The sequence below is a fragment of the Phyllosticta capitalensis genome, assembly GCF_038381095.1.
Source record: "Phyllosticta capitalensis strain CBS 128856 chromosome Unknown BKA78scaffold_11, whole genome shotgun sequence".
In the NCBI taxonomy this organism is placed as follows: domain Eukaryota; kingdom Fungi; phylum Ascomycota; class Dothideomycetes; order Botryosphaeriales; family Phyllostictaceae; genus Phyllosticta; species Phyllosticta capitalensis.
Genome location: NW_027117449.1, coordinates 1,706,444 through 1,732,047, shown reverse-complemented (window position 1 = coordinate 1,732,047; position 25,604 = coordinate 1,706,444). Strand labels below are relative to the sequence as shown.

The following is a 25,604-nucleotide window of genomic DNA, read 5'->3' as shown; positions in this document are numbered from 1 at the left end:
CTCGAGACAGAGGGGCGCTCAACGCGCGGAACACTTTCGGCCACCACAGCTTGTGTTTTTCATCCACGTGTCCCAGGATCTTTTCCGAGGATGGTTTTTTGTTTCTCGTCGACTCTGATACACCATTCCGCTGTACATCGGCGACATCGACCTGAAAGGATTATCTCCTGCGGTCAACACCGCCTTGGACGCTTTTACCCCTCGTCGATCCTTCCAGTCCCTCCAATGTCGTTGTGGTGTCTCAAACCGTGGAGCTTGCCGGTGGCAGCTAAGTGGCGGGGCGGCGCAACCCTGCCCGTGCAAACAACACCACCTGGACCTCTGCTCTTTCATACTCAGGCTCCTAGTCAACATGCGACTCCACTGCCCCAAATTGGGACGTATAAAGCTCACTCCCAGCGATCATGAAGATTGCATCAACAAGAATTCCATCCATCATTCTTTTGCATTGAGCAAACCACACTGATTCTGGCCCTCCATGGCTTTGTCAACTCTGTCCATTCCTTTTGTCACGAGCGGAGCGGCGGTGTCTGGCCTCTTTGCCCCAACTCCGGCTCCTGTACTTCCCAACATAGTCCAAGATGGGATGGCTCATCTTTCTCTGATCCGTCGTTATCAAATCACTTCAGACGGCCAAATACTTGATTTATACGGCCCTGACATAAATGCCGCGGACAGCGCCTTTGCACTGACGGCTTCAACATCCAAGGAGTCATCAACATCCACGACTTCAGTATTCAGATCCTACACGGATACTATGCCACCACCAGAATCATCGAAACCCTTGTCGACAAGCACCCAAATGACTCCACTCGCTGACGTCCAGGATGCTGTTGCTACTTCGACGACACCGCCTGTTCCTGGGAAGACATATGTCAACATGTCCGACTTGCCCAACGACACCTCAACATCGGCTTCGGCATACTTCAACTATTCCAGCAGCATCAGCGTCGCTCCATCCCTGTCAAGTGCATATAGCTGCCTTTCATCTTGGAATCTTTACGACGCAGGGTTCTCAACCTGGGAGACTGATACGACGTTGGAGCCCACGATCAGTATCAAAGTGTCCTCTACCAAGAACGCTCTTCCGGCTTCGTTGCATACGCTATGTGATCAAGTTCCTCGAGGGCCGCCAGGATATTCGGAGTATTCCACCTTCAACACGACTTCGACAGTCGTCCCCGCCTTTACCGGTGTCGCTAATGTAACAACCAATACCATCACCGCCACCCCAACTTGCTCGGTTCCGGGCAACCAGTGCTTCGATCTGGCCAGCGACTTTTCATACTTCACAACGATGACGAGCCCCAACAACAGCACTTTCATCAATCCAGACAGTGGCCCCTGCAAGAACTACAACCACTGCAATATGTGTGAGATTCGGGCTCGTTCAGTCGAGCTTTTCTACTGGCCCGTCGCCACGGCGACGCCTTTGTGTGCCGGGGACCAATCGATGGCTGCTGCGGCGACAATCACTCCTGCTCCAAACCCTTCAACGTTTGTGACAAGAGGATACACCATGACTTGGCCGAGTGTTTATCTCTCAGTCGATTACATCATTGGTCTATCCCCCGAACGGGACAGCAACGGCAAGCACCCCTTTTGCGGTCAACCAACGACCAACTTGATGGTTCCCATCCCGCCGGAAAGTCTTTCCAGTATTCGCACAATCGGTAGATCAGAAACCAAATGGGTGACGGTGACCTCGTCCTTCGACTTCGCAGACCTCAACACCGTCCCGACTGACGTCTACCGCGGCATGTCCAGATGTTGGACCGACACGACGACAGCCAATCTCTGCTCTACCATTTATGACGACTATGCACCGCGTCTTGTCATCCCTGACGCCGTCCGTACTCTCGTACCGATGTGGAAAAACTGCAACGCCTGCCTCGAGGGTGTCATTGACCCGCCAATTGCGCTTGTCTCAGCTACCGACGATGCCCTCGTCGCCACATCCACCTCATCCGCTGAAGCCGTGATGGCCGCGTTAGAACCGACCGACAACCTCATTCCCACAACTACTGCCGCTGCCAAGGCCATGCAGACAAGCCAGCAGGCAGAGAAGAAACCTGCCGCGACCGATTCTGGCCTGCCAAAGGAGACTGCAAAGGTCACGGCAGACTCGAAGCATTCGGGCGATCCCAGCCCTTCCGCAGGATCGAACGACTCCGACCAGGTCTCTGATCAATCTGTCGAGGCGGCTGCTGCCACTGTCCCCAGCAACTCCAACACTAAAACCAAGACTGCTGGCGTGGGTAGTGCCATTGTTGCGGCTCTCGGTGGAGACCCGAACCCGACTGGCAGCTCCAACAGCGACTCCGGATCGTCCTCCGATCAGATCGCGGATGATCAAAGTGGCGGCTCTGGCTCATCAGACGGCAGCAGCCCCAGCAAGAACCACGGCACTGCCGCCCAAGCCGTCCCGGTAGTTGTGACTTATTCTTCAGGCACGCAAGCCGCCGTCGTCACGGCGTCGCTCAACGGCGTCAGTCTTGCACAAGCCACGGGCGCCTCGGCCGCACCAATCCCCGTTGTCCTCACCTACTCGTCCGACGGCCAGGAGGTCAAAGTCACCACGACCCTTGATCAGTCCCAGGTCGCAGAGGCTGCCGCTGCCGCTGCCGCTGTCGCCACCAAAGACTCCGTCAAGGACAGCAACCACAACGCTGAAGCCGCTGTCCCACTCACCCTCACCTACTCGTCCAACGGCCACCTCGCAAAAGTGACCACGGCCCTCGATCAATCTCAAATATCCGAGGCAGACGCCGGCGCCGCTATCCCAATGACCCTCACCTACTCCTCCAACGGCCAGCTCGTCACAGCCACCACATCCCTCGACGCGTCTCAGGTATCGAAGGCTGCCGCTCAGGCCTCGGCTAACGGCAGCAACCACAATGCGGTCCCAGTCACCCTCACTTTCTCCTCCAACGGCCACCTCGCGACAATCACCACGTCGATTGACGCCCCTTTCGCTTCGTCTTCGGACTCGGGCATGCGGACCAGCAGTAGTATGGCCAGGTCGAGAACCACGACTGCGCACGCGGGCGCCAGCAAAGCGGCAGCTTCGGCGTCGAACGCTAGGGCTTCCGAGTCGGCGGCGTGGCAGCAAAAGAGCGGTGTCGTGAGTGTATCGACTGCACTTTTGTCCCTTTTCTTGGCGGGTGCGCTGTTGCTGTGGTGATGATGTTTGCGTTTGAAATCCCATTGCAGCTGTGTCTTCGATTTGCAACCTAAATATTGGGGGTTTGCCATGGAGTCATCAGGCGCACGGCTGGATTTTGCTTGCGACTTTTGAGATTTGTAGGAGGATAGAGGCCAGAGATACCCATCGATGATAGAAGTGTTTTAATCATTGCCAAAGCAATTCAGGATTTGTGCTCTGTTGCAGCTGGTAACTCGTACAGGGGTATACTTCCTACAAGCTCAACGTCCTCTCTCTCCTTTACATCCGGCATCTCATTCGGTCTCTCAGCTCCTGGGAGCTCTGCTCTCTCCTTCCCACTGATTTCCATCCACGGAGTTGCGGTTCCATCGAGCTCCGGCTTGCCTTGTTCCTCCACTCTCGTCCCAGCCTTTGATTTGAACGGCCACCAGTTCCGGGTTTTGGCCAGTACCAGATAGCCGATTGGTGCCAGCACGGCTATCAGTGCAACAACGATCCCCGCAATATCGGCTGCGTTGAGTCACGAACCTGACTCCGAGTCTGGCGCCCGGACGGCGACGATGTTGGACTGCGCTGTGCGGTCGAAGACTCCTTGTGACAGGTTGAACACGCTTCTGTCGTAGTCGGCAAAGATGTGCGTCTCCTGCAAAAAAGTGCGGCCGAGGGTGCCGACCGATTCGTTGGTTGGTTGGATGGGGAAATAGCGCTTCGATGTGCCGTTGGTGACGACTTTGCCATTCGCGTCTATGATGAGCGGGACACTCGCATTCTTTGCAAACGCGGCGTAGGGGAAGACGTAGTCAGCGCATGGACTGTAGTCTTTCGTGAAGCCGCTCCAGCTGCACAGCGTAAAGGTGATGTTGGGTCGTAGCACAGTCAATCGCTCGTGGACGTCGTCTTCGATGAAGTACAACTCGGATGGCGCGTCCCAGGTCAAGTTGAAAGCGCTGGCGAAAAGTGAGCACGTTTCGCGGTCCAAATACAAATAGGGATAGGTCGGTTCTATCCACGCTTGGGGAGCGCCGTTCACGATGACGGCTGGTTGAGAGGCGAGATTCGCGTCCGTGGAAATGTTTTTCACAACGACGAGGAGGCTTGTCGATGGATCTGGGCGCATTCCGAACTGCACGGAGGTGCTAGCGTCGAATCGCGAAGTGTCCGTCCCCCCAATGACAAGACTGGCGGTGAAATTCCCTGTTTAAGGTCAGCCTCACCTGCCTTTCGATAGCAGCATAGGCTCTTGGCCACGCACGGTAATATGCTCCCGCAGTATAACTAAATGAGTTTCCGCCCTTTGTCCTCCCACTCCAGAGATTGTCGAAAAGGGTGGTTGTCGACTGCGAGATTGAAGCATTGACGACATTCGTCGACAGCGGCGAGATGCCAAAAAAGCCGACCCACGGATGCCACTCCCCAGAGAGTACATTGACCACCTGCGTGCCAACGTTGGTCGTCTTGTTGTCCAGCGTAATCCAAACCGTCTCGGTCCCCAAGGTCCCATTGACTTCGACGTGCGGCGCACTCGACGCTTGTCCCCACGTGAATGGGCCGATGGGGGCCCAGTCGCTGCTCTGGTTGCTCGCAAAGGTACCACCGCGAGAGTCGTCGCATAAGGGGAGATTGCCGCGCTGGCTGGACTCTGCAGCGTTGTCTTGAGGGCAACCGGGATTGCCAAGGGGATAGAGGTTGCCGGCTGTGAAGGAGGGGAAGACGCGGATGCGCTGCAGATTGTTGGATGGTCCCAATTGAAACTCAAATGACGACCATGGCCCATCGTGGCCATCCCTATCATTGACCATCATTTGTCAGTCTTCTTTTGTCACAGAGAGCTTAACAGAATACAGAAACGAGCTCACCAAAAACCACTCGGTGCGATGTCGATCGCTCCTGGTGCTTGCGCTGCTAAAACCAAAATGAATTCGAGGAAAAAGATACAGACCCACAGACAAGCTGCCCAACTTGCCTTCGCTCTCATGTTTCTCCTGTGAGGAAAAGGCGACACCGGTTCCTGAGAGACCAGCTGTCAGCAGGAGCGCGACACGAGGCTTATGAAGTCCATCTTCCTCATTCGGCATGCCGAGTTTGACGTCGTACAACACAGCTGCAACTGTTCGGTTGTGTCACACTCTGCGTCATGCAGCATGACCACGCTGGGGCCAAGACATATGCTCGGAGTTCATGGGGCCGAATGTTGTGTACTTTTTCATCCTATCTGCCACTTGGCCCGGACACCCTTTTTGTTAGTATTTGATGAGCGATTAGATTGATTTGCGCAACCTGCTTGCAACGACGCGCGGACACCTGTTACTGACCTTTCTCCATGTTGGTAGCGGCAGCCAATCGATGTGTGAGACCAACCAGCAATACTAGGACAGAATCAGAGTCGTCCGCAAAAGAAAATGGCGACTCCAAGGTGGTGCGGGGTGGTTGAATGCTCCCTGTAGCTATCCTTCTACGAGCTCAAATGTTGATGTGAGTAAGGTGTTTGATGACTCCCTGTACACATATCTTGACTTCAAAATCCAGGAACATAAGATAACGTCAACTCGCGCAATGACCAAGTCTGAGAGCACAACTACAAGGAACCATGTTGACGAAGAGGGGGAATGAGGAAATATTTAAGAAATCGAATCAGCCTGAGAGCTACGCTTCAAACATCGCAGAGCCACACCAGATGACGAATGCTCCTTGTACATACTACCATGAAACGTAAATTGCGAGAACCAGTTCCTGGGAATGCCTGAGTCATACTTCGAAGGGACGTTAATCTTGAAAGTTGAATCCAAATCCACAGGAAGTTGAATGCGATAAATTTTGTTGAAAAGGAAGATAAAAATGCAAGAGAAAAAAACGTAATACATCCACTGACAGAGTCCAACTCACCCCCTTACAATTTCCCCACGTCGTCCAACTGCCAGCCACCCCGCTCCCTCATCGTCTTGAACCAGTTCTTCACGTACGGCTCATTCATGTGCGGGCCGTAGGGATCCCTCTCCCACTGCGGCCGGGGCGCCTTGAGGCCCGTCTCCTCCTCCGCCTTCGCCATGATCTCCTCAAGCGAGCCGCCGCGGTCGTAGCTGACGTCGCTCCATCCGGCGGGCCGTGCCGCCTGGATCGAGGCGCGGAGCTCCTCGGTGGCCTGCACGTCGACGGAGAAGTCGTCGCCGTTGACAACGACGCCGTACTTTCTTCTCGCACCCTCGACCGTCACCAGGCGGCGGTGCACCTCGAGGGCGACCGTCTCTGCCGGGCGCGTCAGGGGGTCGCCCAGACCGCCGCCGCCCCACGTTACCCACTCGAGCACGTCGCCGGGCTGCACCTCGAGGTGGTCCATCTTGCTGGGCAGGATCTCGTAGTGCTTGGCCGCGTCTGGGGTGTTGTAGCTGTTGTTGCGATAGACGGCCTTGCGCGAGCGCGAGCCCGGCTCGCCGCCGTTGACGCCCCACGGCTTGGTGAGCCAGCGGTCGTCGTGGATGCTGACCTCGCCGGCGCACAGGAAGCGGTACATGGTGCGCTGCGCGTTGCCGCCGCGGTAGAAGCCCGCGCCACCGCTGTCGGCGACGGCCTCGTTGGCTTCGACGATGACGGGGAAGTAGAGTTCGATGTTCTCGGTGGGGATGCTCTTGATGGCTGGGAAGAGACAGTGGCAGTCGGGACCGTCGCCAAGTGGTCTTGCCGGTACGCCACCGAAGCCGATTTGGTACAGAAGGAACCATTCGCCGTTCGGCTTCCAGCCCGAGTAGAAGAGATGCGGGGAGTCGGAGAAACCGGCCGCGGCGCGGTATGCGGAGTTGCGTTGGCCGAAGAGGGCTTGGATGACGTCCATGATGCGGCCGAGGAAATGGGTTCTGCAAGAAAGCGAACCGGGCCTCATGGGTCTCAGAACTGTCCCTGATGGAATCTTGAGATCGACCAGCTCGTGGAAGCCGTCGTTGACGACGCAGTGGGGGTCGTAGATGGCGAGCAAGAAGTATCCAATGAACATCTTGAACATGGGTGTCGACAGGTAGTAGTTGATGGATGTGGGCGACTGAGGCGATGTGCCGTCCCAGTCGAATATCAGCTTGTTGCCCACCTTTTGCATCGAGCAGGATATCGCCCACGGCCCGACCTCGTGGCCGTTGTCGTCCACGAAGTCGGTGAAGCTCGATTTCTCATCGCCGATCTTGGTCTCGATGATCTGGCTGATTGCCGAACGGCAGCGCTCCAGCAAGTCATCGGTGGCTGCTTGGTACACTTCAAAGCCGAAGCGGTCGCACAGCTCGCAGACACGCGTTGCTGCGGTCTTGCAAGCCGCTACAAGAGCAGTCAAGTCGCTTTGGAACCATTCCGGGATGCGACTGTTGCGGCAGAAGACAGTGAGCAGGCTGTCGTTGAACTGACCCTTGGAATAGAGCTTGACTGGCGGGATTTGGAGACCGTCCTCGAAGATGGTTGAGGCATTGATACTCATAGAGCCGGGTACCTTGCCTTGGACATCGCTGCATTGAGTCAGTATTTGAACGACAGAAATTAGAGGAGGCGCTTACGTCAAATGGCCAAAGTTCGCTGCCCATCCCACAATCTTGCCGTTGTACCAGATAGGCAGCATGACAATCACGTCGTTGAGATGGGACACGGCTCCCTCCGTCTCGTATGTGTCGTTGGTTACAAACACATCGCCCTCTTCGATAGTTCCTTTCCAATTCTTCAAGAACTGTGTTGTTGAAGAAAGTATTAGTCATCATCCGAAAAGGGGGTCAGGGGTGAGGGGTAAATTTAGGGTCGAGGGGACTCGAAATTGAAAATATGAGATATCAAGAACGTGCAGGGGAACATACCTGGCCGAGGAAGCTGCCAAACTGGCCTACGAGCATCTGTCCTCTCGTATTTGTGATGACGTTGAACTCATCCTGCTGGTCGCGGATGGCCGGACTCATGGCACACCTCAACATCAAGGTATCCATCTCGCGGCGGATACTTCCCAGGGAGCTCGCAATCAGGGTGGGGATAAGCGGATTCTTCTCGACAGCCTCGCGGGCCGACTCGGGGGTGTCGACCAACTCTTCGTCCCAAGTCTGAGCCGTGTCGTCGGGGTTGATGAGGATGTTGCCCATGCCGTCAATCTCGCCCGTGAAGCCCGGCAGGATGAGCGTGTTGCTGTCCATCTCGGTGATGACGCAGGGGCCCGGGATGCGGTAGCCCTTTTTGGAGATGGCGGCGCGGTCCCAGAAGGTGGCTTCGATCTTTTCGCCGTTGACGACGATGGGGCTGCGCGAGACGATGGCCGACTCGGGCGGGGTCGATGACGGCGCGGCTTCGATGGATTGGATCGTGACTTCGGGAGAGCCGTCGGTGGCCTTGACGCGCAGGCGCATCATTTCCAGGTCGATGGTGTCAGGGAGGGAGAAGCTGAATTGTTGCACGTGGACCGCGGCAAACTTTTGGCGGAGAAGACTGAAGAGAGCCTCGGTATCGTTGAGGATGTCTGCCTCTACCATGTCGACCGTAAGGGTAAGGGCTTGGCCCTTGTACCGCATGTCGACTTGGTACGAAATCTCCAGAGCAGGATACTCGGTGGCGAGAGCCTTCTTCATCGTCTCCGTGCATCCAACCTTGAGCTCGTCAAAGGCAGCCCTGAGCTCCTCTGCCGAAGAGTTGGAAAGCAGCTTGATGTATGTGCAGGACTGCTCGTGGCTCATCTTGGTCGTGGCATCTCCTTGAGCGCACAGAATACCGGGAGCAGGGGGAATGATGACAGGGAATGCTCCAAGAAGCTTGCCAACGGCGTTTGCGTGCAGGGGACCGGCTCCACCAAAAGCAACCAAGGCGAATTCGCGCGGGTCGTAGCCTTGCTCGACAGAGACCAGACGGAGTGCACCGTACATGGTCTCGTTGACCAAGTTGATGATACCCTCTGCCGCCTGGGACACACTGAGGCCCATCTGAGTTGCTATCGACTCGACAGCAGTAGCCGCAGCCTGGACGTCGAGCTGGAAGGCTCCGCCCAAAAGCTTGGACGGAAGGTATCCCAAGGTCAAGTTGGCGTCTGTCACAGTGGCAAGGGTACCGCCCTTTCCATATGCGGCAGGTCCGGGCCGGGCTCCGGACGATTCAGGGCCAACGCGAAGCGTCGAAGTCAGCTTGTTGTAGTTTGCAATGGATCCACCACCAGCTCCCACTGTGCGCACGTCGACGGATGGCGCCTTGACAGTCAGCGGTCCGACGACAGTCTCGCGACGAAGAACGGCGTTTGTTCCAGGAATGAGAGCACAGTCGGTACTAGTACCGCCCATGTCGAGAGTGATGAGGTTCTTGAATGGCGTGTTCTTGGAAATGACATGTCCGACTCCGATGACACCTCCTGCGGGACCGCTCATCAGGATGTTGACGGGCTGTTGGCCAGCAAGATCGATCGAGGTCAGGTCGCCGTCTGACTTGAGGATTCGTAATGTGTCTGTGTCAGGACTCAGGAGGTTCTTGAGGTTATTCAAGTAGTTCTTGACCACTGGCTTGACGACAGCATTTGCTGTCGTGGTGACGGTGCGCTCGTACTGCTACTGTCAGAATTGACATCAATGCGTCGCCAAAAAAGAAGCTCACCTCTTGGATTTCAGGAAGAATCTCTGTGGAAGTAACAACTTCGACATCAGGGCCAAACTCCTCGTTGAGAATTTTGCGAATGCCCTCCTCATGGGCGTTGTTGGCAAACGAGTTGAGTAAACTGACGGAAATGGCCTCCGGCTTTTGCCTCTTCAAGTCTTGCAAGCTCTTTCGGAACTCTTCCTCGTCTAGCGGTCGCACAACCTCGCCTTGAATCGAAATACGCTCGGGAGCCTCGACTGTTCTCTCCAGTGGTACAATTGGCTTCGGTTGCTCCCAGTTAATCCACGCTCCCAGACCACCGGGGATTTGGGATCTTCGGAAGCTGAGAATGTCTTTGTGGCCGGAAGTGACAATCAGGCCGGTCTTTGCTCCTTTCCCCTCCAATATCGCATTCGTGGCCGTCGTCGTGCCATGGTGGATATATTCAAACTTGCCGTCCCAGCCGTACTGCTCTTTCAGGAGTTTCCGTACTTGGTCTACACCCTCTTTGACGGCCACACTTTGGTCGACAATGTTGGTTGGAACCTTTGCACGGACCGTCTTTCCTTCAGGGGTGATGACGCAGACGTCTGTAAAAGTTCCCTAAACCGCGGATGAGAAACTGTTCAAAGTTATGATTCCTCCTTGAGCACTTACTCCGACGTCTACACCAAGACGGTAACCCCTGGAAGTTGACGACATTTTGCAGCGAACGTGAATTTTGAAAAGGGTATCAAGAGCGATGTGATTGATTGCATGCCGGGCCCATGTCTTATAAACAAGCCCCGTCCAGCCTTGCAGTCAGCGGCGTCTCGTCAACGGACGCGTCGAGCCGATAGATACGGTCTTGGAGCATGGCCATTCGGTCTCTTCCATCGCACAGTGTCGAAGTGCATCCAATTGCATCCTTGCCTATCTTGGCTGGCAGTGACCAAACGGGGCGTGGAGCGATAAGCTGATAGACGTGGGTGCGACCTCATCCTCAATGGTCAGTTGGTCGTCATTTGGTGTTTGCCGACACATCGGGACATGGTGCCGAGGAACAACACCATAAGGCCGCCGGCCCAGTTTCGGACGAGTTCCCACACGTCTAACATTTTCCGCATGAATCCCCTGCGATGCAGAACGTGTGAAGGTTTGAATAGGAGGATCTCGTCACAGTCGTCAAAGTAGGCGGCCGCTGGCCAAGCGCACAGGCCTCAGGCCTCCAGCCCCAGGCTCTCCACACGCTGTCAGGGTCCTGCTGGTAAGGAATGCCCAAAATGGGAATTTACCCGGTCGTATTCGACCGTTAACTCAAAAAGGGCATATAGACTGTTTCTGTCGAACTTCTTGATGAAGACTCCCTGACTGTTCGGCATCGACTTTGAATGTGGCAGACTGCAGCCCACGTGTCTATCCACAAAAGATCAGTTTCAGGAACGTTCGAATTACAAACCCACGAGGTCCGTATCTATAGGTCGGCCAGTTTGAACCCATAGATAAGGTGACCTACCGGTACTGCACGGATTCCCCATACTGTTGATCCTGTGGTCAGCCCCCACTCCTCGCGCATATCTGGACACGCGAGTTTCGACGACCGTGGCTTGTGCAACCAGAAGCCGAGACTGGGTCGAGATAGCGCCAGAAGACGAGAACAAATACGCGGCTTGTGGAGTGCAATTCTTCAAGGGTAATCTGGAATTCCAAGACCATCTGGAAACATGTCGGTCGTCTTTCTAAGCAACGCTCCTGCTACGGGTATGTTTGAGAAATGAATAGAGCATGCAAATTGGTGGCTGACAAAAAAGCATAGTTGACATCGAGCGGCTGCGTGCAGTTGCTGCAAAGCACAACGTCAAGATCCCCGATGACGAGGAAGACTACTACCGCCACCTGCTGAATGGGCTGGACGCCACGGCGCAGCAAGTTGCGGATCTCCCAGAGTACGAGGACCCAAGACTCCAGATTGAGCCAGAAACATTGCCCAGGCAATGGTTCAAGCAGAAGCCGAATCCCCTTAACGGCTGGAGTCATCGGGTATGTCGTTCTTCAGCGCGATTTCTGTAGTCACGAAATTGACAAGATTCCAGGCTGAGATCAAGTCGCCATCTCCCAAAGACAAGCGGCTTGACAACCGCACCGTCGCTTTCAAGGACAATGTGTCCATTGGCGGGGTGCCTCTCACCGGCGGAACCACTCCAGAAATCCTGACGGGCAAGTCTGAGTATCCTGTTCCCAAGATTGATGCCGTTGTAGTCAAGCGCGTTCTGGAGGCTGCAGGGACAGTAAGCGGGAGCGCAAATTGCGAGCATCTTTCAATGTCGCCTCTGTCTTTTACTTCGTTCACGGGTCCAATCCACAACCCATGGGCACGCGGCTATACCACTGGTGGCAGCTCAAGTGGCTGTGCAGCTCTGGTGGGTATCAACCAAGTCAAGGAATGGCGCAAGCGGCATGGGCTGCCGTCTATTGATGAAGAGCTCGGAGAGGGCGTCGACATGGCCATTGGAGGCGACCAAGGCGGGAGCATCCGTTTGCCATCAGCGTACGCTGGAATTTACGGAATGAAGCCTACCCATGGCTTGGTACCATACTCTGGAATTCTCTCCCTCTTCCCGATGATCGACCACACTGGCCCGATGACAACCAACCTGGAGGATCTCGCAACGTTGCTGGGAGTCGTTGCGGGATACGACGGAATCGACCCGCGCTGCACGCCCGAGACGCCGCTCAGGGAAAAGGTGCCAGACTACTCTGCACAGCTGGCATCATTCAAACAAACCAAACAAGCTGCTGGAGAATGGACCACCACAGCCGCTGGCAAGGGTCTTCGCATTGGAGTCATTACCGAGTCGCTCGCTGTGCCAAACCTGAGCCCCGAGATTTTCAAGATCATCCAGGAAGCGATTTCGCAATTCGAGTCGATTGGCGCATCCGTCAGCCACATTTCGATTCCCGAGCACCTTTTGGGACCTTCCATCTGGACCATTGCAACCCGCGCTGGTATCGCTTCTCTGGGTATGCGCAACATGCCTCCTCCGCTGCTGTGCTATCCCTGCCCCGACATTACGCCGCCGGCGCTGTCACAGTCGTCATTTGACATCTTGGATCGCCACAACCCAGCCTCGGCCAACATGGTCTTCAACGCGACGCTTTTGCAAGAGCGGCCAGACGGAGCCTCGTTGGCAGCCAAGGCCATGATGCATGTGCACGAGCTGCGCGCAGCGTACGACCGCGCCTTGGCCGAGGTTGATGTGTTGATCACGCCCGTCATTACGCGCATGCACAGCCAGCATCCGTCGCTGGATGCCAAGGTCGAGGACAAGATGAAGCCGGCGATCGGCTCGACGTTGAACACCTGCCAATTCAACGTGACGGGTCACCCAGCGCTGAGCATGCCGGCGGGATGGGGCAAGGCCGAGGACGGCGATGCGAAGATGCCGGTGGCCATGCAGATTATTGGCAAGAGATTCGATGAGGAGAGCGTCATCAAGGCGGCGGCGGCGTGGGAGGTCGGCGGTCTCGGACTCGATAAGTGGGATGGGAAGTAGAGCGGATGACGAAGTCCAGGGAGCTGATGCCGATTGGGTGACTGAGCGGCGTGGTAGATGGAGTTGTGGAGAGTCAAAGGCGGCGTTGGAAGATGTGTGGTTGTAGATAGCTGCTTATTCATCCGTTCCGGACTTGTGGAACGTCTTCTCCTCCGCAAATCCTTCCAGATTTCTTCTCAACCTCCACCAAATCGAGACCACATCGCCTTTTGGAGCTTGACGCATCTCCGCGCCTCTTATTTCTCGCCTCAGCAGACTGGACCTTGTCAAACTCGTGTTTCAAGACTCAAATGAGCTCAGAGCAGCAAACTTTTTCGATGATGCCTCGAAATCGCCCATGAAGCGCTATGGACCGGATAGGATGACGTTCTCCAAAGGTGATCATCTACAGCGGCCAGAGCGTTGGCCTTGCGCAGATCCTCACTCAGTCGTGCTTTTGGTTTCTGAATCGTCGAAGCCGAACATCTCTTATTCCCGATGCTCAAGTCAATTAAATCCCTTCTTTTCTCATCGCAGTCGACTTGCGACAAGTGCTCCACGTTCCAGTGGCTTGGATTTTTTTGGCCCAGCCATGATTCATGCCGCACACGATAGGTAAACGCCGCTGCTTGGTGGACGGCTACAGAAGGACCCTTTTCATGATCTTCGCCGGCTCGTCCGTGTCTCGACCTTGGTTGGTCTTTGAAGCCAATGATACGGGTGCATATTCAATACAACAAGAGTGTACGGCATCCAACTGCTGGTCAGGCGGCAGCGCCCCGTGTACGCGACGCCCGTATCGTCACCTACCCCAGGTTTTCAACTCGTCCGTAACTCGGCCGGCTCGACGGAATAGGCAACGATTTCGGGCAGAAGAGCGTTCGGGGCATTTGGATCTGGAAGAGACGTTGGAGGAGATGTTGTCGCAAGACGAGGGATCAAGCTTTTTTGGTTATCCCGCGGCAGCAAGGTTTCTCTGACGTGCAGCACTACCCAAGGATATGGATGATCCTTGATACTCCCGCAGACACAGCAACTTCAAACGTAGTGAGCGGATCTCGGTGTTGCGAGTACGGTTGTTGACTAAACAATGCAGGTACCGATTCACTGATCCTAAAGCTTTCCTGCGAAACTGCTGATGTGGCTACAGAGCCTCTGTGGTTCCAATGCCGCGCGCTTAGTCCAACAAGCTTTCAACGGCCTCAAGACCTCTTTCAAAAAGATCTTCCTCGTCCTTTTGCTCCGCCAGTGCCTTGCACTTCTTCAGCTCCTCGGCAAGTTGCACAACCAGATCCCTCTCTCCCTCGGTCAGTCGACGCGAAACTTGGACCTTCTGGATTGCCGTGACACCCTGCACAATGTCCCCTTCCAGCTGGGACAAGCAGTCCACAAGCGCCTCGGCATGCTCGGATCCTGCGTCCCAGCCGTCAAGCACTGAAGCCTTCTGAAGGATTTCCTTGATTCGTGGAATTGCATCGAACACAAGTCCGCTTCCAACCATTGCGCGAATCCTCCGCAGAAAGTCATCAAACTTTGCCGTTGCGAGTGGGCGGGGTGTTCCGGAAGAGTCGGAGATGTACTCGAAGATGCCTTCCGCAGTCCTGTTGGTGTCGCGGAGGTATCGCTGCGCGTTTTCAAGGAAGAATGGTGTGAATGCTGGGCTTGTGGCCAGTTGGCTGCGAATGATCGACCGCAAGCCCTCGGCCGGAAGGTTCGCAACCACCGTGTCGACCATCATGTTGACGTGGGATGTTTTGGCCGCGGCCGATGGTTTGTTTTCAGCCATGTTGTCGACCAAGTTGCTCGAAGACTCTTCTTTGTAAGTTTGCGCTACCGCAAAGGTGTTTGACAACAAAGGGCGAGATATAACACCACAGCATGGCGGAATCAGAAGTGGGGAGCTTGCATGATTGGTCTGCACTAGGCGGAGGCGGGTAAGGGAGCCCCACACGGGACGCGGCAGCTACTCCATCTTTCCTATCACCAACTACGAGGTGTCATCATCAAAATGCTTTCTTCAGCTCTGCGATGAGCTTTGCAAAGGAAAGCCCTCCGTACCACAGAAACATGTCTAACAACAAAATCGAAACCTTCCAAATCGGCAACCACACGGTCCCACGCCTGTTCGTGGGCCTCTGGCAATGCTCCAGTCCATTGTGGGGCTCGGCTCCGCTCTCCAAGATCAAGAAGCACTTCCAAGCGCTAGTCGATGCTGGATTCACCGCGTACGACATGGCCGACCACTATGGTGATGCGGAGCTGTTGTTTGGGCGATTCCGTTCAAAGTACGCAGGCCAGGAGAAGATCTATTGCGCAACAAAAATCTGCCTCTTTGAACAAGTCGATCCGACGCCTGAAGTCATGGATGCTGCACTCGCACAGCGAGTGAAAAACGTCAAGGCGGATGGCATCGATTTGTGTCAATTCTACATACAGCATGTACGGTCGCCGTGCTCCTCATTCCCTTGCGCAATTGACCACGTGCCCTAGTACGCGAACGGAGAGCACCTCAAAGCCCTCCAGTATCTCGACAACGACGCGCGCGTCTCGTCTCTCGGCGCCGTCAATTTCGATACCGCCAAAATGGAGCAAGCCATTGATGCGGGCATTGCCATCGTGACGAATCAAGTCCAGTTCTCACTCATCGACTCCCGTCCGACGGTCAATATGGGTCCTTTGTGCGCCAAGCATGGCGTCAAGTTGCTGACGTACGGCACGCTGTGTGGAGGCTTCTTGGCAGACAAGTGGCTGGGTGAGCCGGTGCCAGCGATTTACAGCGACGGTATGACACCGAGTCATCGCAAGGTGGGCATCTCCCTTTTCTGGACAGAATTCATGCACTGACAATGAGTGCGAAGTATTTTGAAGAAATCGAGGCGTGGGGCGGCTGGTCGCTTTTCCAATCACTCCTTCAAGCGCTCAAGCTCATCGCCGACAAGCACGGCGTGTCGGTCTCCAATGTGGCGACGCGTTGGGTGCTGGACCACGAGTATGTTGGCGCTGTCATTGTGGGCACGCGGCTGGGCATCAGCGATCGCACGAGCGAGAATCTCAAGGTGTACGGATGGACGCTGGATGATGAGGATCAGCAGCGAGTTGAGGAGGTGCTCGCGAAAAGTAGGAGAAGGGAGATGTTTGAACAGATGGGCGATTGCGGGATGGAGTATATCCACTGAGTGTTTCTTGAGGAGGCTTGTGGGTCGAGGTCAGTGAGACAGACTATACACCCTGGAACATGAATGGCTGATTCTCACACTTTCTAATAGGGGAGCCACCTCACACCTGTCAGCAAAAAGAGCTACGAGTTAGGGACGTACATCTATCCGTAAAATAGGCACGAATTCTCCCCGTGAGCATAAACCTCACTCACATCGCCATTGCGTCAGATGAGAACCCTGAGAGGTGAAGAAAACAGCAACTAAGCAGCAGCGCGAAGAGGAAATTTCGAATGCATGCCGGCAATCGAAGCGGGTGTACAGATGCTGACATGTTGCCTGCTGTAGTATTGAAACGAAGCGAAAGAATGCCTCATTAACGGCGGGGTCAGTTGTGTGTGACGAAGAGGGGAAGTGGAGATCCGACTTACACTTCAACAACCTTCTGCCTTTTTTCTAGACTCCAAGACACCAACGTCTTGCTTTTCCTCACGGGATCCTTGAGATGCAATTCCGATATTCATTTTTCTTGTTGCTGTTCGTCTTTGACCCCTTGACCCTGGCCCAGTTGCCAGCACCGATAACTTTCTCGCCAAGTGGTCAGTGGTAAGGTCTTTCACAACGTCTTCACGGATGGGATACTGACAAGTAAGGGATGGAAATGACGGACCTTGGTCCTCATTCAGTCTCCGACTGGGCTCGATGGACCAGTCTCAGCATATCCGTGTGCTTCCCGCATTTTCCGTTAGCGCGCTGTTTACAATCGACAAATCGGGATGCCCTACGGAATCAGAGGCGCCGACTTTCATGTCGCCCCAGCAATGTCTAGAAGCACGTGGCGGCGTGTTTGATGCCGACCAGAGCAGTGACTGGACGTACTACGGTATTTTTGGGGTGGACGGTGGAAGCTCTGGTCTAGGATACCTTGATGTTACTGTCGAGTTCGGAAGCGAAACAGTGGGCCTCACATCGGATAATACGCAGCCACTCTTGTCTGGACAAATCACGGCGATGGTAGCGGTTTTCGACTACTGGATAGGGGTCTTCGGCCTTTCTCCGAATCCTTCTCGGCTCGCGAACATGAGCACTTCATATCCAACCTTCTTCAATGGCCTTAAAAAGACAGGACGGATCGCCGGAAACTCGTGGAGCTACACTGCTGGAGCCTATCACCGTAAGTCCCTTGACCCGCGAATTTCCACTGCACAGCGCTCATGTTGCAAAGGCAACTTCTCCGCAAATCTCATCTTTGCAGGATACGACAGCTCCCGGTTCAACTCAAAAAATTCAGTCCAAATCTCTATGATGCCCAACACGACGTTTGTGGTACAAATCAAAAAGATTGAAGTCACTGGACTCACGATAGAGAATCAAGTCATCTCCAACGTCAGCTTTCTCTCCACCATCGAGTCGGCGTTGCCCTACCTGTACGTCGAAAAGAGCATCTGCTCCGAATTCCAAAGAGTCTTCAACCTGTCCTACGACTCAGGCTCTGACTTATACTTCATACCGGACGACCTGCACAGCAGGCTGCTGGCACTCAACCCGAGCATCATCTTCACAGTCTGCGGGAGCTACAACGGCGGCAAGACTCACTGCGGAGACTTCCCGTTCCCATACGCGGCGTTTGCGCTGAACGCCAGCTATCCGCTGCTCAAGTATCCCAACGGCTCCATCATCAACTCAACCGCTCAGTCGCGGCGATACTTTGCAATCAAGCAATCCAACGACGCAAACTCGGTCGTCTTGGGACGCGTGTTCCTGCAGGAGACGCACGTCTTTGCCGACTTCGACCGCAAGTTCTTCAACCTCTCGCAGACCGTCTTCGACAGCACCGCCGAGTCCAGGGTCAGCATCGTGCAGGCCCCGAGCAATGCGACTGATGATGGGGCGGCTGCGCTCACCGCCGCCGACGTGACGGGAATCGTCATTTCCGTCGTCGCTGCGTTGGCTACGTCTTGCTACCTCGCCTTCGCAAAACTCAAGGGCCGCTGGCCGTTCAAGCCCCCGCAGCCAGTAGCCGAGGAGCCGGGCAAACCGGAACTCGATGGAACCGGGCGGCCGTGTGTGGAGCTGAGCACCGTGGACCGCAAAGAGATGCCCTGTCCAGACAAGCCGAATGAAATGGCGTTTGCGGGGCAAGATGCGGAGCTGGAGGGAAGCATACCGCTGTACGAGCTGCCGGCCACTGTTGACGGCGACTCCTTCCACCGTCCGGTCCCATCACGAAAACCCCTTCCGTCCCCTCAGACTTGAATAGGATAGCCCCAAGAAGTGATCAAGGCTTGCGGTTGGGTGGGGCTAAGCCCAGTTTGATCTCTTCCTGTCGCCTGCTGTGGGAGGTTCAGGATGGTGTTGTCACTTGTCTCCGTGCCAATTTTTCGACTGCTCGCGTTGGACAAGGAACAGTCTTGTGCGATGCTGGAACCCTCCCGGCTTCCCCGTGTACGTGACACGGGCGTCATTGATAAGAATCGGTCGAACGTTGGACAAAACTCTGAGAATATTGACAGGCACGCTTCTGAGGTCAGATGAAATGGGGTCGCACATTCTCGATTGGATAGCGCGGTTGAAGGTTCTTGGAGGCCTCGGCTGAGTGTTTGGGCGGAAACAGCGGAGCGTACGGCTTGCTTCTTTGGTGGAGCAGCAGAGCAGGCCTAGATGGTGAAAGAATGTGGCGTGATCAGGGCTGTTGTCGAGAGTTGAGGCTGCCGGCGAAACACCAAGGCTTTCAAGATCAGGGGATCATAGTATGTAGTAGATGGGATACAAGTTCGCACAAAACCACCGACAACCGACTGGTCTAAAACATGCAAAAGAAAAACGTGAACTGGGCTGATGCAGAGCCGACCAAAGCCACTACCCAAAAAGCTTACACAATCTCCTTGAAGTCGTTTGCGCTGTCCGTAGAAGAGGTCTTGACATGCAGGCGCCCCCCATCAGGCAGCACAATGATCCCCGTCCGGCTCAAATGTCTCGACAGGCCCTCGTCGCCGTGCTCGTGTACCGCGCGCCCCGTCCCCAACTTGGCGAGACTGTCTCGCATCACCAGCTCGTAGTAGCACGTGGCGAACAGCGTCGCCGGAATGCTGACCAGAATGGCGATCCAGGAGTAATTCTTGTACGTGAAGGTTTCGGGCCCGTAGAAGATGAGGGCGACGAGCCGCAGCCCCAGGTCGCGGGCGAGGTTGGTCGAGATGGAGATGTCGGCGAAACCCCACACCATGGAGCCGTATGCAAGGCCGATGACCCAGGGCGCGGCTGCAGGCGTGATGAATGGATTGGCGGGATCGATACAAGCCCAGATTACCATTGCCTGGCAAAGTTCAGCTGGCACAGTCCATGCAAGGGGCATTTATCTGTGCGACTTACCAGGTAAGAATCCACAAAAAACTCAATCATGAACAGGTAGCCCAGATTGTTCTGCGTTGCGCCAGGAAATGTTACCAGGATGCTGGCAGGTCCGCCGTTATACACCTCTGATCCCGTCTTGGCCAGAGATGCCGCGTTGAAGAGAGCGATTTGTTCGTGATATTGGCCCATCAGAAGCAAGCCGGCCACAAAAGCACCAAAGATTTGGGCGCAAATGTAAAGAGGCACTTTGCGCCATGGAAAGTCTTGCCAAACTGCAAATGCGATTGTGATGGCTGGGCTAAAGTGGCCCCCTGATGTCGAAGCGCTGGTGATGATTGCAAAGGCGATGCCAACGGCGTACGCCCAACCGATTTGAAAGAGTGAGCTGAATGCTGGCTCAGTCTCATTCAAGAAGAATGTCGCCGTTGCGGCGACTCCGGGGTAAACTGGACGACGGATCAGGGAAAAGGTCTTTTGTGTAACCAGCGCACGCACCGTAGAAAAATACCCCAGTCGCCTCCGCAGCCAACTCTCTCAGCAGCCTCGGCCGTCGATGCTCGAAGTCGAGCTTGCGTTGCGAGACGGGCCGCCGCTCAATGACATGGCGCGCGTAGTGCTTCTTGACGGCGTCTGTCGCTCCGACCTCGAGGGTCTGTAGCCGATGGAGGTCGCTCATGATCGGAGAATTGGAAAAAGATTGGAGGGGAGAGAAAACCAAAAGCGGAGACTGGCAGACCTTTATCCTGCACGCTGTGCAGCAATCTCACTTGGAAGGCGTGGTTCAGTAACACGGACGAGGCCTTTTCCAACCAATCCTCCTTGTTCCTGAACCCAAGACCGGGGCCTCGCGTGTCGCGCGAGGTCAGCTGCAGTGCGACACCACGTTCATCGTCCAGCCCTTTATTCCCAGGTTGTTTGTGTCTCGTGAAAATGACATGCCGTAAGAAACGCCGTTTCACCCGGAGTAGATGGAAGACGATGGCCGTCAAAGTGGCGGTATCAACATGCATTAGCCCTGGAAGACCCGGGCCTGTGCCTCGAATCAGACGCTGGCTTCGGTGGGCTTAACGCTTAGCATAGGGGACGCTTCGAATAATTGGACCACACCATGCGGCTCGTAAGCGACTCTGGTGCTTGGCTAGCCAAGAGGGAATCTTCTATCGCTACCCCGCTTGGCGCCACCACGGACCTCTGTGTTTCCGGTCACGGCTATGATGGATAGAAGTTGATTTTGGGATGCGAGAGGTCACTATTGGCTTTGGTGGTGGCGTGTCGGAGGAAACTAGTGAAAAACGGATGATCGGCAGTGGGGTGCGGCTTGCTCCATCGGGAAGTTTGCGGGGGAAAGCAATCAGCGTGATCGCTGGTGTTGAATGCGGGAAGAAGACGGACGTATGCTCCAATGCTAGTTTGCCGGGTTGCCACGCGTCCGGCAATGTTTTTGCACTATGCTTGGGGCTTTCGTATCCAAAGATGTCTCTGGCAGACCATTCGTCGCAGACTTATAAGAAAAAGCAAGTTCTTGCCGAGCCCTATGCTCACCGGCTGTACGAAAAGGAATCTGCAACAAAGATATAGTGCCGAGCCTTGGCCATGTGCAGTGCGTACCTTGATAAGGCATGTACGATTTGCTGTCAACGGCAAGCGAACGTGTTCTCCTTGCGTAGATAAGGTTGCTCGCTTAGTCGTTGCTTGCTGGCTCTCGAAGCTATGTGATTCCATTGCAAAGAGACTTAGCAGAGGAAATGGGTCGAGATTCGCGACTTGCCTGTTTCGCTTATTTTCTTGTTCCAGAGGTGTCCTTCTGTTGCCAGAAGAAATCTACCTACGCAGATCATGGCTGAGGCGGTCTGGACGGCGGCGTCATTCCCACGGCAGGCAAAAAAGATGGGTGCGACTGTAAGAAATTTGATTGAAACATTGAGCGAATGTAGAGCACACCGAACAAGCATCGGAATAAGCAATTTCGAAAAGAATGCGTGGATCAACAAGATCCGGTCAGAACCGTTCGACCAGTGATTGGCCGTAAAGCGTGAAAAGAAACATCGGAGCAACCTCCTCCAGCCCAAGTTCTCGACTTTCTTTGCCGTAGATACTTCCGTACTTGAGCAGACAGTACTTTGGCATCTCTGCATCGGTTTTAATGTCTCATGCTTCGTCCATTCGTTGAGGAGCGTCGAGACTCCACAGTACTGCGACCAGGTAGTTGTCCTTTGCAAAAACGCAAACCAAACAGTAGGAAAGTGCGGCATCGCGGCAGGGCGACTCATTCAGGCGTAAATATTGCGGTACGCGCTGATCATCTTTTGAAGCGTCGCCTTCATTCCAATTTGCTCAACCATCTGTGGCACCTTTGACCCATCATCAAGTTTTCCATCGCCATCCCAGTCAAATCGTACTCCTCCCACGCTTTGGAAGCGGAGAGTCTCGAGCCGGCCGCATAACAACAGGGCTTTGAACATAAAATTCCAGTCGTCCTTTTTGTCTGCCGTCTCGCAGTTGATGATTGAGAGCTTTCGCAGGCTTTCGGCAAATGAGTAGTCGATTGCGCACGCTAAGCCAGCGGGCTTCTTCTCAATCACCGAATGAAACTCCACAATCTCCATGGGTTCCAAGATCATCGGTTCGACTAGTGTTAGGCAAGTAGCACGGAAAATTGCGGGGCTCCTTCCTGCGAGAAAGTCGCCGTCTAGCCAGAAGGGGACATTGTTCGGCTGGCAATTCGAAATCGAGATCTCGTCCTGGCCTCTTTTGTTGCCGGACCAAGTGAGTGTAAAGAAACCTCGTTCGTAGAACACCTTGAGCAGAAGAGGCTTCTCAATTTGTCCCAGCGCATGAGAAAAGGGTTCAGACCGCTGCGAAAGACCTGACAACGGCCGATGTTTGGGCGTGCTGAAGTCCAGTGTTATCGACTTCAAATTTTCAAAGCCTTTGAAAGCTTGTCCAAGCATTAGGCCCAATACCAGGAATTCGTCGTTGCTCCCGGAGATCCGCTTTGTCAAAGTTTTGTCCGGGAAAGTGTCCAAGACGTACTGACGATTCTTTTTGAGATCCTTGCGCCAGGAATTGAAAGGAAACTGTGTGAAATTGAGAGACCGTACTTCCTTGGAGAATTGAGACTGGCTTAGGTCGACGAGGAGTCTTGCTTGCTTCCATGTAAGCGGGCCTTTGATGTTCCCGCCTTCTGGCCGAACAAGTCCTGCGGGCTGTTTTTCCATACTTGGAGATGATGCTTTGCGATTGGTGGACTTGGTTGTCTTCCTAGCCGTAGATTTGGTCACCCTGTGCGGAGTGGATTTGCCTGGCTTGCCCGTGATCGACTTGGCCTTTGTATCACGATTGGGCTTGGTTTTGTCGAGAGATTTGGGTTGAGTTGGCATCGTGAGTGTCCGGGAAGGCAAGACAGGTGTGCGAAAACTGGTGTGAAAGATACGGGCGATGGGTTCTCGACGAGCGACGAGACAGGCCAGGGACTATGCGAAGCGCTTTGCTCCTATGCAAGACTGGTAGTCGGATACGCAATTAGCCCAAAATTCCTGTGCCTGCTGCAATTTGACGCAATATTCACTAATGGCAGATGCGGACGCTCACCTAAGTCGTCGGTTGAGAATGTCTCGCCCACCGCTGTAACGGGATCAAGCAGGAACCACGCGGTCCTATGTTGTTTCCTCAAGTCCCCGTTGGCCGTTCGTTTTGTTTACATACTGTCGCGTCTGAAGGCGGTGGACGCGTCATGCAGAGAGTTTGTCCCTTGCAGCGTGACACTGGAACGGATGCGCGGATTTGCAAGGATTGGCGTAACTAGCCGCCCTGGGTGTCCAGATTTGAACACAGTTGCAGGCAGAATGACAAATGCTACTGTTCCAATCGGTAAAAGTTCGAGTGTTTGAGTAGGCGTTTTTGACGCTAGACTACCCCCACGTCCTCAATCAGGTCAATCAAGGCTCTTGCTTGCTGCACTAGAGGCTTCAAATCTCATACGCGCTACTGCTGCCTGCTTGAGTATTTTCAATGCAGATTGAATTAGTCCAGCAAGCCCCTCTTTCACGCAGGCATAGGCCCCCGGAAGCAGTCGTTCGGTACGCTCTGATCATCTTGTCCAAAGCCCTCTCCATTCCCAGCTCTTGATGATGTCTGGTAAGCGAGATCCATCGTCCAAATTTTCATCGTCTTCCCAATCGAAGCGGGCAGCTGCGACACCCTCAAACTGGAAACTTTAAAGGTTTTTGTGGCTTTTCAAGGCTTCGAGGAAAGGTATCCACAACATGTCCAGTCAACACGCCCAGCATCTTAACACCGACACTTTGCGTTCGCTTAGATTTCGTTTTGGATGAGAAATCACGTTCAGCCCCAATCCTCTTCCAAAGTGTATCTGTACGCGCTTATCATCATGTCCAGAGCCTTCTCCATGCCAAACTTTTTGATGATTTCTGGCAGCCGAGACCCGTTGTCCCTTTTTGTGTCGCTTTCCCAGTCAAAGTAAGCGCGGTTATTCTTCTCGAAGCGGAGAGATTGAAGATTTTTGTGGTTCTTCAAGGCTTCGAAGAAAGATATCCATCCTACACGAGGAAAACGTGGGATGCAACCGACCACCGACAATTCGCGCAGATTACGGCTTGGATGGGACACCAAAGCCTGCAAAGCGCCCAGGGGAGAATCGGAATCGGAGTCCTCGTCGAATTCGTCTTCGTGAACCTTCTCAAGCGACAGAACCTCTGGAGCGTCTTTTGGCCAGTACATGCTACAAACGTCTGATCGTTGCAGGCTTATGTCGTAGAGCCGAAGGCTGGAAGGGCATCGGCTCAGTATTGTGCTTCTGATGTTTTTCCAGACGACGGCAAAGACCCCCGACCAATCGTCAGCGCCCCGCCCGTCGAATTCGACTTCGAAGGAAACTCTTTTGTTGACATGTGGCGGCTTGATGTCCCAACAGAATGCGCCGCTGTTGATACTCAGGTTGACTGGCTGTTTTAAAGCGCCAAGGAGAAATGAGAGGGCCTCAAGGCACCAGGAATACTGGCCGACGAATTCATCCAGCTCGGGCGTCGGTGATCCAGTATGCAAGAGCTGAAGACTCACAGACTTCAGGTTTTCAAATCCTTCCAAAGCCCGTTTCGCCACTTCTGCAAATCCGTCCTTGTAAAACTCCCAGACTTCATCTGGTGACAGGCCCAACTTGTCAAAGCCGTCTCCGCGTGGACATCCTAGAAGGGAATCATCCTTAACAACGTCGTCTGCGACTTTGGCGAAGTACCAAGATGGAACCTGCTGCAAGTCGAGGAACTCGACGTGTTTTGCGATTCTGCGCTCTCCAAGCCACTTTAAGCGTAGAATTTCCCGAAGCGTCATTTCGGAGGATCGCCACAGGTCGTCCAACGCCCACTTCATCTCGCGGTCCATTTCGTGGTCCATCTTCTTGCTCGTAAGCCGGAGGCTTAGAATATCATAGCATGACAAATGTTCCGCGATTGCGGAGACCATTTCCCCAGGCAGTCTCTCCAAACTCGAGTATGCGTGTTTCGCTGTGTCGGCATCGCTCGACATGGTCGACCAGATGAATTACGCGGCAGAGAGAATGGCAGGCTTTGAACAACCCAAGTTTGCGGTCGGATCGAAAGAAGGATGCTTCCGTTGGCGAAGGGTTGCTTGGACGTGCGGACAGCAAGGCGGTTCGGGGATAGGGGGGCTTCAAATGTAGGCGGACGGTCGTCGCGTGGAGGAACGGGGAGAAGGTTGCATTATGATGGTAGGGTTGTCGAGTTTCAGGTCGCAGTTGAAGCGTATGGCGAGGAAGAGTTGAAAGGCCGTGGGTAGTTGAGTGGAGTGGTAGTTGAGTGGAGTGGGTAGTCGAGC

At 54.5% G+C, this 25,604-nt stretch overlaps 10 protein-coding genes across 10 annotated transcripts; 4 read left to right on the top strand and 6 right to left on the bottom strand.

Annotated features, from left to right (window-relative positions):
* Positions 1–3,435: 3,435 nt before the first annotated feature.
* BKA78DRAFT_46824 (aspartic peptidase domain-containing protein) lies at positions 3,436–5,358 on the bottom strand. The gene is made up of 3 exons (XM_066893239.1): positions 5,023–5,358; positions 4,419–4,951; positions 3,436–4,360 (listed from the first exon to the last, which is right to left on the bottom strand). The coding sequence occupies exons 1-3, from the start codon at positions 5,139–5,141 to the stop codon at positions 3,687–3,689; spliced, it is 1,326 nt and encodes a 441-aa protein (XP_066740101.1). The 5' UTR covers positions 5,142–5,358; the 3' UTR covers positions 3,436–3,686.
* A 695-nt stretch (positions 5,359–6,053) lies between these two features.
* On the bottom strand, positions 6,054–10,432 carry BKA78DRAFT_257943 (Hydantoinase/oxoprolinase-domain-containing protein; the record flags this gene model as incomplete). Its single annotated transcript, XM_066885230.1, has 5 exons — positions 6,054–7,647; positions 7,696–7,862; positions 7,987–9,699; positions 9,749–10,333; positions 10,388–10,432. The coding sequence occupies 5 exons, from the start codon at positions 10,430–10,432 to the stop codon at positions 6,054–6,056; spliced, it is 4,104 nt and encodes a 1,367-aa protein (XP_066740100.1).
* A 1,019-nt stretch (positions 10,433–11,451) lies between these two features.
* Positions 11,452–13,332, top strand: BKA78DRAFT_325921 (amidase signature domain-containing protein). The gene has a single exon (XM_066889397.1). It carries the CDS (start codon positions 11,752–11,754, stop codon positions 13,261–13,263), a length of 1,512 nt encoding a protein of 503 aa, XP_066740099.1. The 5' UTR covers positions 11,452–11,751; the 3' UTR covers positions 13,264–13,332.
* A 989-nt stretch (positions 13,333–14,321) lies between these two features.
* Positions 14,322–15,149, bottom strand: BKA78DRAFT_46811 (uncharacterized protein). The gene has a single exon (XM_066893238.1). The coding sequence runs from the start codon at positions 15,026–15,028 to the stop codon at positions 14,420–14,422; it is 609 nt and encodes a 202-aa protein (XP_066740098.1). The 5' UTR covers positions 15,029–15,149; the 3' UTR covers positions 14,322–14,419.
* A 160-nt stretch (positions 15,150–15,309) lies between these two features.
* Positions 15,310–16,418, top strand: BKA78DRAFT_333755 (putative general stress protein; the record flags this gene model as incomplete). Its single annotated transcript, XM_066890128.1, has 3 exons — positions 15,310–15,681; positions 15,733–16,047; positions 16,101–16,418. 3 exons carry the CDS (start codon positions 15,310–15,312, stop codon positions 16,416–16,418), a joined length of 1,005 nt encoding a protein of 334 aa, XP_066740097.1.
* Positions 16,419–16,938: 520 nt separating this feature from the next.
* On the top strand, positions 16,939–18,704 carry BKA78DRAFT_362165 (aspartic peptidase domain-containing protein; the record flags this gene model as incomplete). Its single annotated transcript, XM_066892461.1, has 2 exons — positions 16,939–17,003; positions 17,051–18,704. Coding segments are annotated over 2 exons (1,668 nt in total), but the record flags the coding sequence as incomplete, so codon positions are not given.
* A 565-nt stretch (positions 18,705–19,269) lies between these two features.
* BKA78DRAFT_257676 (aquaporin-like protein) lies at positions 19,270–20,427 on the bottom strand (the record flags this gene model as incomplete). The annotated part of the gene is made up of 3 exons (XM_066885211.1): positions 19,270–19,713; positions 19,770–20,197; positions 20,247–20,427. The coding sequence occupies 3 exons, from the start codon at positions 20,425–20,427 to the stop codon at positions 19,270–19,272; spliced, it is 1,053 nt and encodes a 350-aa protein (XP_066740095.1).
* Positions 20,428–20,989: 562 nt separating this feature from the next.
* Positions 20,990–21,837, top strand: BKA78DRAFT_46762 (uncharacterized protein). Its single transcript, XM_066893237.1, has one exon. The coding sequence runs from the start codon at positions 21,154–21,156 to the stop codon at positions 21,652–21,654; it is 501 nt and encodes a 166-aa protein (XP_066740094.1). The 5' UTR covers positions 20,990–21,153; the 3' UTR covers positions 21,655–21,837.
* A 184-nt stretch (positions 21,838–22,021) lies between these two features.
* Positions 22,022–23,131, bottom strand: BKA78DRAFT_299677 (uncharacterized protein; the record flags this gene model as incomplete). Its single annotated transcript, XM_066887087.1, has 1 exon — positions 22,022–23,131. One exon carries the CDS (start codon positions 23,129–23,131, stop codon positions 22,022–22,024), a length of 1,110 nt encoding a protein of 369 aa, XP_066740093.1.
* A 964-nt stretch (positions 23,132–24,095) lies between these two features.
* Positions 24,096–25,295, bottom strand: BKA78DRAFT_356819 (uncharacterized protein; the record flags this gene model as incomplete). The annotated part of the gene is made up of 1 exon (XM_066892118.1): positions 24,096–25,295. One exon carries the CDS (start codon positions 25,293–25,295, stop codon positions 24,096–24,098), a length of 1,200 nt encoding a protein of 399 aa, XP_066740092.1.
* Between the last annotated feature and the right edge of the window lie 309 nt (positions 25,296–25,604).

Bases quoted from the DNA above. Each gene is read 5' to 3' on its own strand.
- BKA78DRAFT_46824 (XM_066893239.1), bottom strand. From the start codon at position 5,141: ATGAGAGCGAAGGCAAGTTGGGCAGCTTGTCTGTGGGTCTGTATCTTT. The intron at 4,952-5,022 runs GTGAGCTCGTTT...GGTCAATGATAG, and splicing joins ATCGCACCGAGTGGTTTTTG to GGATGGCCACGATGGGCCAT. The intron at 4,361-4,418 runs GTGCGTGGCCAA...GACCTTAAACAG, and splicing joins TACTGCGGGAGCATATTACC to GGAATTTCACCGCCAGTCTT.
- BKA78DRAFT_325921 (XM_066889397.1), top strand. From the start codon at position 11,752: ATGTCGTTCTTCAGCGCGATTTCTGTAGTCACGAAATTGACAAGATTC.
- BKA78DRAFT_46811 (XM_066893238.1), bottom strand. From the start codon at position 15,028: ATGGCTGAAAACAAACCATCGGCCGCGGCCAAAACATCCCACGTCAAC.
- BKA78DRAFT_46762 (XM_066893237.1), top strand. From the start codon at position 21,154: ATGCTAGTTTGCCGGGTTGCCACGCGTCCGGCAATGTTTTTGCACTAT.